Source organism: Zingiber officinale, chromosome 4B (genome assembly GCF_018446385.1).
Source record: "Zingiber officinale cultivar Zhangliang chromosome 4B, Zo_v1.1, whole genome shotgun sequence".
Classification (NCBI taxonomy): Eukaryota; Viridiplantae; Streptophyta; class Magnoliopsida; order Zingiberales; family Zingiberaceae; genus Zingiber; species Zingiber officinale.
Window position 1 is genome coordinate 88,172,977 of NC_055993.1, and position 12,421 is coordinate 88,185,397.

The 12,421-nt window shown below is 37.7% G+C and overlaps 1 protein-coding gene across 2 annotated transcripts in view; it reads left to right on the top strand.

Moving 5' to 3' along the window:
- The window catches only part of LOC121975429 (AFG1-like ATPase), a 30,993-nt gene that overhangs the window by 17,367 nt on the left and 1,205 nt on the right, over positions 1-12,421 (top strand). For both annotated transcript variants that reach the window (XR_006110325.1, XM_042527066.1), the window contains exons 7-14: positions 5,860-5,929; positions 6,083-6,169; positions 6,263-6,328; positions 6,647-6,739; positions 6,820-6,876; positions 6,957-7,085; positions 7,164-7,254; positions 7,471-7,559. Coding sequence is in view for 1 of the 2 variants with exons in the window: in XM_042527066.1 (XP_042383000.1) it covers positions 5,860-5,929; positions 6,083-6,169; positions 6,263-6,328; positions 6,647-6,739; positions 6,820-6,876; positions 6,957-7,085; positions 7,164-7,254; positions 7,471-7,559 (682 nt within the window). In the remaining variant the exon portion in view is untranslated. The remainder of the gene's footprint in view (positions 1-5,859; positions 5,930-6,082; positions 6,170-6,262; positions 6,329-6,646; positions 6,740-6,819; positions 6,877-6,956; positions 7,086-7,163; positions 7,255-7,470; positions 7,560-12,421) is intronic.

A 12,421-nucleotide genomic window follows, 5' to 3' on the forward strand; every position in this document is an offset into this window, starting at 1 on the left:
GGATACTTGGCAAGGAAGGAAGTCCAGATGGGTCAAGGTTGACCAGACATCTGGTGGAAGTCCAAGTAGGTCAATGGAGTGACCGGATACTTGGCACGACGAGTAAAAGTCCAAGTAGGTCAATGGAGTGACCGGATACTTGGCACGACGAGTAAAAGTCCAAGTAGGTCAATGGAGTGACCGGATACTTGGCACGACGAGTAAAAGTCCAAGTGGGTCAAAGGGATTGACCGGACACTTGGTGGGGAGTCCTGGCATGATGTACCAACAGGTCAAGGTTGACCGGATGTTGGTGAGGGAGGTTTGGGACTTGGTTTTGGGCAAAAACCAAGTGCTGGATCGATCCGTGGATCGATCCAGGCTGTGGATCGATCAGTGGATCGATCCAGATTCTTCCCAGCGAACAGAAAGCTTCTGGATCGATCCGTGGATCGATCCAGAGGTCCCGATCGATCAGCCGATCGATCGGGACGATGCTGCTTCGCGCGATAAGCGCTGGATCGATCCGTGGATCGATCCAGGCGCGTTTCCAGAGCACAGAGGCGCTCTGGATCGATCCGTGGATCGATCCAAAGTCTCCCCGATCGATTCGGAACATTCGAATCGATCGGGTTCCGACCGTTGGCGTCGATTTAAGCTGCAGGCGTGCGATGGCTGCGGCATCTCTTCACGATCTCATCTCAGCTCCTCGCCAGCTTCTCCACAGCTCTCTACAAGCACGTGATCGCCAGTTCTTGAAGGATCTTGGAGGCTTTCCAAGTCAAGAGGCGGATCTATTGCAAGAAGAAGAAACTAGGGTTAGGGTTTGCACTCATTGTAAGCTTGTAAGCTTCTATTTCTTGTACTCTTTCCCTTCTTCTTGTATTGAGTGTTGTAGGGCTTCTCCGCCTTTGGTAGTTACCATAAAGGAGTGTTATTCATAGTGGAGGGTGCGTGTGTGGTGTGGATCCTTGGATTAGTCACCTCCTTTGGAGGTGGATACCAAGTAAAATCCTAGTGTTAGCGTGGTTGTATTTGTTTCTGTATTTTCCGCTGCATATCTTTGAAGAAACAAGCAACGCCAAGCGACGAGTACGCGACGAGCTATTCACCCCCCCCTCTAGCTACTTTTGGTCCTAACAATATCTTCCTAGACATGCGATGCCCAAGCTTCCCTAACGTACTATCATCCAAAAACTTCACCAGTACCGTCGGTCAAGTTAAACCTAGCCCATTTTTTCTAACCTTAATTATCCAGTCGCTTCACCAGTCTACTCTTGTTTACCCATTTCGGGTAGATTAAGTTCGGTCACCCAGTCGGGTAGTTTAGTTAGGGGTGCCAGGTATTCTGGATCCTCCTTCTCAATTTGATTGAATTTTTGAATTTTGATTTAATTTCGAATTTTTAATTTAATTTTAAATTTTAATTTCGAATTTTTAATTTTTAATTTTGTATTTTGTATTTTGAATTTTGAATTTTGAATTTTGAATTTTAATTTAGTTTCAAATTTTTAATTTAATTTTGAATTTTGAATTTTAATTTAGTTTCAAATTTTTAATTTAATTTTGAATTTTGAATTTTGAATTTTGAATTTTAATTTAATTTCAAATTTTTTAATTTTGAATTTAATTTTAATTTCGAATTTAATTTTGAATTTTTAATTTAATTTCGAATTTTTAATTTAATTTTGAATTTTTTAATTTAATTTCGAATTTTTAATTTTAATGGTTTTTCTGTTAACTCCCCCTGGATCATAGCCTCGATATGGCCTATCGAGGTAGTATATTTGATCCTTCGGGACCCAGTATTGACCAAGTCCAACTTGATTGACCAATTTGGACTTGGGGACCCATGCTTGGATTACCTTATTATTTGGTTTGTTTATTAAGAATAAATAAGATTTATATTTCTTTTTGGTTTTGTATCCTAGCCCGGTTCTATTATAAATGACTCTTTGTGTCCCAAGAATTAAGTCAAGATTCTTGGAACCTAAAGAAAACCGTTCTAAAGTATTTTTTAAATTTTTGACCTGATTTTTCAGACCAGAGTTTTCTTCCTCAAGTTTTTGAACTTGAGTTGAATTTTCAGTCTGAACTTAGTCAGGTAATGATTTAGAGTTAGTCACTTCTTTAAGAACTACTATTTCCTTTAGAAGTGACTTGACCTTAAGGTTCGACTTAGCTAGTTTGCGCAATAAATAATTGACTAGATTATTTAGACGAGGGATACTTACAGCGGGATCTGGCCCTTCGGAATCCGATACGGATCCGTGGCTTCGCTCGGACTCGGCCTCCGACTCACTCTCGCTCTCGGATCCGTCAATCTGGTCCCTGGCCATTAGAGCAAGTAGGCTTGTCTGATCAAGTTCGTCGTCGTCGTCTTCCGAAGAAGATTCGTCCCACGTCGCCTTCAGGGCCTTCTTTCTTCTCTGCTTCTTAGCTTCCTTTTGATTTGGGCAGTTGGCCTTGATGTGCCCCTTCTGGTTGCACCCGTAGCAGATAACTTCGAACTTACCTTTCGAACTTGGTTGAACCTCCTTAGTTTGTACCACCTTCTTTAGATCTTTCTTGTTGAAGCCCTTCTTCTTCTTGTAGAGCTTCTTTACGAGGTTCACGTGCTCGGTTGTTAGTTTGTCGTCTTCGTGTTCCGAGTCGGGATCTTCTTCCGATTCAGGTTCAGTTCTTCGTCGTGATCTCGGTTCGCGCGTTCGACTAGTACCTGCAACCAAAGCAAGCCCCTTCTCGGTTGGCTGTGCATTAGTCTGCTCGTGAAGTTCAAACTCACAGAATAATTCATCTAATTTAATACTAGATAAATCCTTAGAGACTTTGTAGGCATCTACCATTGATGCCCACAATGTGCTCCTCGGAAACGAATTTAATGCGTTCCTTATGACGTCCCGATTCTCTATCTTTTGCCCTATTCCGTGGAGAGAGTTGAGGATGTCTTGTATTCTTGCGTGTAGAGAGCTTACCGTCTCACCTTCCTGCATTTTCAGATTATATAGTTTATTAAGTAGTAAATCACGTTTACTCACCTTTGTGTCGAAGGTTCCCTCGTGAAGTTCAATCAGCTTTTCCCAAAGCTCCTTTGCTGATGAGAATGGACCAACTCTGTTAAGCTCCTCTTTGGTCAGTCCACACTGGAGGGTGCAGGTAGCTCTGGCGTTGGCTTCCACTTTCTTGATGAGGGAGGGTTCCCAGTCTTCGCAGGGAGTAGGTTTGCCATCAGTGTCAGTCGGTAGTTGAAATCCAGTTTGGATGATCATCCACATCTCGAACTGGATCTTTAGAAACGTCTCCATTCGTCCCTTCCAGTACCCGAAATCTTCTCCGGAGAAGAGCGGGGGACGGACGGTGCTATAACCCTCTTGTTGGGCCATCGAGATAATATGCAAAAGAAAAATAAAGAAATATGTCCCAAGACTAAGTCTTGGATTAGTAGTGCGGGAGTAAAGAATTGAAAAAGAACTAACTCGAGTGGTGTTGCACCAACTTCGAGCGAGATCGATACGAACGAAAAAAAACTGGAATATTAATAATACTAATTTCAGTTGACTCCGAAAAATTTAAAACACCGCGAAAAATTGCGTGATTGGTGGTTGCACCAGATCAACGCTACCCCGCTCTGATACCAATTGTTGGATCGAGACGCGCTAGAGAGGGGGGGGGGGGGGGGAATAGCGCTCGCGGCTTTCACACTTTTCGAATTCGTACGAGTAAAAACAAACGCAGCGGAATTAAAGAACAAGCAGATGAACACAGTGGATTTACTTCGTTCGGAGCCTGTGACGACTCCTACTCGAAGGCCCGCGATCCTTGATCGCTTTCCGTGGGCAACAACTATAAGCACGAGAATTATTACAATCTACGTACAAATTAAAACAGTAATTAAAAATACCGACAACACTTAGAGAATATGAATTCTAGAGCTCAGGGTCGTCGGAAAGTAGTCGCAGCACTTCGAGAACCTTTCGTTAGCAGCTAATCGCGTATAGGGATCGCTTGGAATACTTGTGATGAGCTGCTCGTCGAGATCCTTTATAAAGGGTGTTCAAGGCGCCTTCCACTGTTCACCAAGGCGCCTTGAATGAGCCGAGTCAGCCGCGGAGATAAGGGCTGAACTGGTCGAACCTTATCAGGTTCAAGGCGCCTCCAGCCTATCCAAGGCGCTTTCATCAAGCTGTCCAAGGCGCCTTGGCTTCCTTCAAGGCGCCTCCACGCTTGCTTCGCAGCCAGTTCAGGTTTTGCACCCGAGGCGCCTCCAAGCTCCATGGAGGCGCCTCGGTACTGTTCATCCGAGGCCAATTTTGCACTTTGGTCCCTGCAAGATATGTTAAACACAAAAATACCCTTCAGCACAAAGTTAGCTCATAACACATAAGTGATAGTATAAAAGAGAAAGTTTGACAGTCTCCGGACTGTCCGAGTCTGACCTCGGGTTTCCACCCGGAAACCCTAGGTCGACCCGACGCCTACTGTTCCCTCTGTGGAGAACGCGTCCTCACCTACTCCACTCAGGAGATTTACCTGCTGCCAGTGCGATCCTCCAGATCAACTGGACTTTTGTTCAGCACTCGAAGCTTCCGGACTTTCTGCTGGACATCCGCTTCCCGGCTAGGCCAGTCTTTCACCTGGTTCGCGACACCAGGACTTTCCACCTAGGGTTACCACCCCCTAGGACTTTTGCTTGAAGTCTTCGACCTGCCAAGACTTTCCGCATAGGGTTACCATCCCCTATGACCTAGGGTTACCACCCCCTAGGGTTTTTACCTTGCCTAACCACAGTTAGGTCTTTTCCTGAAACGCTTAACAGATTTGTTAGATCACTAAACATCTTAACTTTGAATCTTTTGCCATTATCAAAATATGAGTTCGATCGTCGGATGCTTCCCGCACCAACATGTAATTTTATAGTTAAGATAAACTAATATCAAATTACACTACGACTATTCCAATGGTTTGTTCCTATCCATCTTAGTCGTGAGCTACTGTTTATAATTTATAAAGAACTGATAACATGATCTTTTGTGTGTGACACCACACACCATGTTATCTACAATATAAATTAATTGAACAACTACACTTAGGATATAAATGTAGACATTTTTGTCCAATGTGGTTCTTTATTTCAAAATAAATGTTTACAAAAGCTAGGCTTTTAGTATACACTCTAACAGAACCATGATGTAGAGTGATTTACCATTTGAGAAGCTAGTATTTGTTTAAGTTATTATTTTTAAACCCTTGCCATTATATTTTTTTTTTTTGAAAAGTGAAAAAAAGTGAACAGCTGTTCACCGGTGAGGATTTGTTAGGAACTGATACAGTCACAGCACATTCCAAAATTAGAATGGAGTCATCAACAGCAAGTTTTGCTGCTATTACCTCCAAGACCATGAAAAGATACGGCCAGAATCTAGCAAAGAACAACATATTTACACCTTCAGCCATTGGCCAATCCTTTTCCTTAAGGGCCATCCTTGGCAAACATTTTACCCATTAATCTCCTTATAAATGCCCAATAGTGTGTTGGTGATCTTATCATCCAAATGCTAGTAGCCATTGAGGTTTTCTTTCACTGCTCAAAGTATTTTATTTATTTTGGATAGCAAATGGAAACATCCTTGGCACAACGATAAAGTTGTTACTTTATGACCAAAAGGTTACAAGTTCGAATCCTGGAAACAACCTCTTGCAAAAAGTAAGGTAAGACTACGTACAATGAATCTTTCCCTGAGATTCCGCATGACGAGAGCTTCGTGCACCGGGCTGCCTTTTAGCAAATGGAAACTTTTTTGCTTTTCAAACCCTTTTGTCTTTGCTTAAGCTGTCCACTTTCTTTCACTTCTGTATCTAATTCCATCTTTATTTGTATAGGCCATCATATTGGAGGAAGAAAAGGATGCACTTTCATGATTTTATGTTGAATGTGCATAGAAGGCTGCAGGTGAAGTTGGGTTGAAATTTTTCATTGATATATTTTTATTAGGTTAATGATCATTCTAAATTTTTGTTTTCTTGAACTAGTCCCATGGTATTGCTGTATGCTCATTTTGACTTCATATATGTACAAATTCTGTCTTAAAGAATATATCTGTAGATGCACAAAGGTGTAGCAGATCCACTTGAAATTGTTGCTGCTGAGATATCAGATGAGTCCATTCTGTTATGTCTTGATGAATTCATGGTATGCTTTGATTTTCAGATTAGTTGTTATTCTTTCTACTTTTGGGATTATTGTATTTGACGATTAAATAACTGTCAAAACAAATGCTTGTAGGTAACTGATGTAGCAGATGCATTGATACTAAACCGTCTTTTCCAACATCTTTTCAGCAATGGCATGGTCTGTGTTATTTGATGCTTTTTGTACTTCAATTTTTTTTAAATATATATAAAGCTGATTATTGAAGTGAAGTCTTGGCGCAACGGTAAAGTTGTTGCCGTATGACCTGGAGGTCACAAGTTCGAGTATCGGATATAACCTCTTGCAAAGTAGGATAAGGTTGCGTATAATAGACTCTTCCTCAAGACCCCGCATTGGCGGGAACTTCGTGCACCAGGTTGCTCTTTATATATAAAGCAGATTATAATGTGTGATTTATTCTTTGGAAACTTTGTTCACCTTTTTATTCCTTTCCTGGTGCTGCCCATTCTTCTTCAGGTTCTTGTCTCTACTTCAAATCGTGCTCCTGACCAGCTTTATGAAGGTGGTTTGCAAAGGGACCTATTTTTACCTTTTATTGATATCTTGAAGGTAATGAATGGTTTACTTGAACCTGTAGCGTATCTTAGTATATATTAACTTCTAACTTACCTTGTGTCACTTTGAGAAAGGAAAGATGTGTAATTCATGAAATTAGCTCATCAACCGACTACCGGAAGCTGGGTTCTGTAAGTTTTGTACTTTATTCATCAATCAATCCATTCATACTTGCACAATTCCCTTAAACAATAAATTGCACTTCTTGCAGGCGGAGAAGGGCTACTATTTCATTGAGAAGAAACCCACTGGACTTCTTACAGAGATGTTTAATCAGTTAATAGGGCCTGAGAAACCTTGTCCTCAAGTTGTTGAAGTTGTAATGGGTCGGAAATTGCAGGTCCTATTTCAATTAATTGGATTCTTCAAAATTCATACTCTTGTTGGAAATAAGTCCAGCATTTCTGTTCTCATTTAGGTCCCACTTGGAGCTAATGGATATGCGTATTTCACTTTTGAGGATCTCTGTGATAGACCTTTGGGGGCAGCAGATTACCTTGGATTGTTTAGTAAGTTATTTGTACCCTTCTGCATCAACTACATCCAATCTGTATTTCTACGCCATTCCATGTCAAATGGGAGTGCAAGGAATTCTTCTCTCATATCTTTTGGATCGATGCAATGATTTTGATCTATCAAATGAAAGTTATCCAATAAATTCCTTATGAAAAGCTGTACATGTTTTCCTATATCTTGTTTTTATGATTTCCACTATTTTTATGCAGAGAAATTTCATACACTTGCACTTGAAGGAGTTCCCAAGTTTGGGATCCACAACAGAACTGCTGCATATCGGTTCGTCACATTGGTTGATGTGCGTCTCAAACTTCCCTGAATTCTTGTCATCAAAAATTATATAGGCATAGACTGTTCTAAAGAATAGTTATTTAGGTAGTATCTTTTGATGCCTTATTCATTCTGCCTTAATTAGAGGCAGGGCCGGTCTTGACTTTTGGGGGCCCTTGGGCAAAAAGAGAAAAGGGGTCTCTATAGGATTTTTTTTTTTTATGTACAATTTAAATATAGTTTAATAGAAAAACTTAAAAATTAATATATTTTATTTAAAATATGATAAACTCCATACAAAATATATTTGTCAAAATTTTTCAAAAAGTGCAACACCGTATAAAATATGTTTTCTAAGTTTCTCTAAAAAGTGTAATACCTACAAATATAAAAAAAAATAAGTATGAAATAATCATTGAAAAAATCTATATCTTCTAGAATTTTGAGAAGCAAAATCATTAATAAGGTCTTCAAAATTAAGTTTTTCTAACACCTCATTTTCGATATATAGAATTATCAAGTCATTTACATTCAAATCATTATCATCATTTTCTCTTAATTCTTCCTACTCATTCGTTGAATGATTATGATCATCATTTTCTCTCAATTCTTCCCGTTCATTGATTGCATGATCATTTAGTTTTTCTTGATTACTCAATTGTTGCTCATTTGTTGCATGATCATTTAGTTTTTCTTGACTTTCTTCTTATAATTCATCAACTGAATCTTTAAATGAAGAGCTAGTTTTAAAAAACTTATGAAGAACATCTTTATGAGTTTTAATAATCTGTTTCACTACTATTCTTTTATTTCTTTTCTTCTCCAAGATTAATATTTCTTTGGAAACATATTTATACTATAAATTTCAAATGTAAAAATAAAATACACAAAACCATTAACAAAACTAACAATGAAACAAACACAAGCAGTGAAAATAATAGTCAAAGAACAATAAAGCTTAGTTTGTACTTGAAGCAATCGATATAATCATTATATGATAATTAAAATTGGGATGATTTATTTAAATTCTTTTAAATCTATAAGAAAAAATATAAAATGTTGGCTCCAATATAATATTAAAAATTAATATTGAATATTGACAATAAGAAAAAATATAAATAAGTAGATAACTTACGTTGTAAGTTTATATATTGATGAATGATGAAATTAAAATTTCAATTGGAGAATAAACTTTTCTGATTTAATTAGAAGAGATTAAAAGGAAAAGAAGAGAGGAAATTAGCGTTCAGTATTCATACTTTACTCTTTGGAGTCTTATATAACTTATGTAAACAAATTAATGAATAAAGAGTTGTACAATAAATAAAATATTAGAAAGAGAACAAAGAATCGTTTACCTTCTTTTTTCTTTCTTTTATTTTTTTAGATTTTTTTCTTAAATTTTAATAGAAAATATTTTTTTTTGACCTTTATTAAAATAATTTAACAATATATATATATATATATATATAGACCTTTATTAAAATAATCCAATAAAATATATATTTTTTAGGTTTTTATTAAAATAATTTAATTATATATAATATATATTATATATGCATATCAAATTTGGAGGCCTCTAAAAATCGGGGGTCCTTGGCCGTCGCCCCCGGTGACATGTCTCAGGACCGGCCCTAATTAGAGCTATCTGAAAAAATAATTTCAATCATATGAAGCATGGATGAGGTAGATGATCAATTATACAAGAATATAAATATGCATTTACATTGCAATTAAGTTAGCCAGTAGTGCTAATTTCAGCTGGTTTGTGATAGATTTGCAATTAAGTTCAAGGCTAAATATTTTTTTAGTTTATTAATTTGAATAATATAGCTGACACCAAAAATTTGGAAATGATGGTATTTTGTTATTGATGTTTTTTTTAAGAACAGAAGCAAGCAATTTCATGTATATTATGTTTCTCGTGTAAAGGTTGGTTGGTTAGAGTCCTAGAGAACAGGACATGAGTATGGCTAATATCTGATGCTCCTGATGATAATGCATGAATTTTTTTTTTTGTAAGGGTTCAGTTCTTGCATTAAGTTAGGTTTTAAAGTTTTTCATCCTTCTTTTTTGTAGTGTTGGCCATTATATAAACTATTAAGTTGTTTAAATATTACGTTTTGCATCTCTGTTAGATTTCCTCTTAGTTTTTGCACACCTTTTCACTTGAATGATGCATCTCTAAATGAGATTTGATGAGGGGAGAACTACTGAGACAGGGAGATGGCAGGCAGGACTTCTTTTTGCCCCGTCTATTTTTTTGTCCAACTTAAGCTCTGCGGATAACTAGAGCAGTATCTAATTTAGTGTTAACAAAGCAATGATATGTTGCGTAGAAAATTTATGTTACCAGTACTGGGACTTTAGTCCGTATTCTCATAGTAACATTGCAAATATATGGTGTTAATTAGCTATTCAAATTTCAGTCAAAATGTTTATCACTATATCCATTCTAGCCTTGCTAGGTGGACAAAAGCCTTAAAATTGACCACTTGTCTTAAACCTTGATGTTGGTGCTGGAAATTGATTATATGATGAACATTATGTTTGAACGCATTTTGTTTGAGGCCACAAGAAGTCTTATTCGAATTGTTTCTTAATCATTGTTGCCGATGAAGAATTTCTATGATGAAAACACTTTCTCAGAAGATAACTTATTGAGGATGCCGATTATTGTCTATTGCTTTCTGAATGCTGAGCTTTAACAGCTCTCGTAGTTGGCATACATAACCTTCGAATCTTTGTCTGTGTATGTTTAAGAAATTAATGTCTATCAAGTTTTCTTGAGCAATTAGACAAGATTCTGAAAATTTACCACAAGTGACATGATATAAATACAACTGTTAGATGGGAGAAGGTAGAGAAATAGAAAGAGATGAATTAGTTAGGTAGCTTTCTGTTGAAATACAATACATAACATATAAAAGAAAGAATAGATAGACAACTAAAGAAAAGACAATTGTTTCATTATTATTGATGATTGTCATAGACCAACAAGCCTATTTATACATATTGTCAAAATAATATATGTAAAATATAATGATAAGCATGATAATATATTATACTAAATATGGTAATAATAAATATAGAAATATTAATAAATATGATTGCGATTGAAATTCATAGTAATTGAAACCAATTGTTGGAAAGATATTTTTGTGGGAGATGTTGAACATTGAGCTTGGTTGCCAATTTATTGGAACATCTTCAATTAGACGACCAATCAAATCATCTAAAACAATGGCCACTAGTAAAGAAAGAGTTAAAAGCTATAGTTTTGCTGCTGCTGAATTTCTGGAAGAGGCAGAGAACTTAGTGACTTTGGAAGAAGAAGAAGAGTCACAACTGCAATTCTGATGGTTGGAATTTGCTGGAGCAGAGGAAAGGAAGAAAATCTGCTGTTGTGCGCTAAGCAAAACTTGAAAAAGCTTGCTATTTGGCCGGTTAGAAGATGACTAAAAAGAGACAACACTCAATGGAGGAAAGATTGGGGCAAAGCGGCTACTTTCGGAGAGGAAGAGGTATAAGAAGAAGAAAGGGAGAGGAAGACAACGAGAGGGAAGTAGTTTGTTGTCCTTGAAATTAAAGAGAAGGAAAGTGGCATTGCTCTGGCTATGGGAAAAACAGGAAGTGGAAGAGTAAGAGGAAGAAAATGCAGTTGTGATTGCTGGAATCATGGTTCTTGAAAGAGGAAGAAGTAGAAGAGGTGGAATGTGTTACTGCTATTGAGAAGAGAAAGAAAGAAGGTCGTTGCGAGGAGAAGCTTCGACGTGTGCCTGGCGTTGGTGGTTGAAAAGAAAATACAGAGGAGTAATAAGGAAGCGGTCGACGGCCAGAAAAGAGCAGCAAGGTGCTGCTATTACAGCTATAAAGAAAAGAGAAAAAGTACTGCCGGAGAAAAAGAAAAAGCATGAGACTGACCTCTATAAGAGAGAAGAGTTTTATTGATGGAAGAAGGTGAAAGTAAAGGGAAAAAAAAGGAGACGTAGTTGTGGTGGCAGGATGAAAAAGAAGAAAGAGAAACTAAATAGAGGAAAGAAAAAAGTAGAGCAACATAGAAAGGAGAAGATTGTTGTTGTGAAGAGAAAAAATAAAGAGGAGGGATAGAAGCATGCTTTCATTGATGAAGGAGCAAATTTTGATACCTAGTTAGCAGCATCTTGATGAATCTAAGACCATTGAACCTTGGCATGTACTTATCCATGGTACTACGCCCTGATCTAGATCCCAAAGCCTTTCTTCAATAATTTTGATTTCCTTCTAACGGTGGAGGGAGATGTCGCAGCAGCAAAGTATGCTTGCAGCTGGAAGAAGAAGGGGATAGAAAGCTGCTTGCTGGAAAAAAAAAAGGAAAAGAGCTGTAGGAGAGATCTATTTCTGGAAGAGAGGAAGATGGAGAGAAAAACTTTCATAGCACTTTGGGTGTAAAGACAAGATGAACATGGTGGTATGTGAGGGACACGCACTGATTGAAGTTAGACAAAAAAGGAAAGGGAGCGTCTGGGTTCGCCTAGAGAGCAAGGCAGAAAGAAATTAAGGTTGGGAAGCAATTGAAATTGAGGGAAAGTGCTTTTGATTGCTGGTGGTGGAAGAGGGGGAGCTGGTGGTACCTAGATGAGGAAGTAGGAGGTAGCGGCCAATTGTTTTTTGTTTTTATTTTAGGAAAAAAAAAAGCACATAAGAAAGGGAAAATAGGGGAGAGAAATCTTAAATCCTCCTTAGGGGAAAAAAACGACAAAGTGCAATGCGAAAGAAACAAAAAAAATGAGAATAACATTATAAGAATATGAAAGAAGATAGAAGAGCAAGGCGCGATGGAAAGGAGGACTACTGGGATGGAGAAGGGGAAGGGGAAGGCCTGTTGTTGTTGTTTGCTGAAAAGAGAGT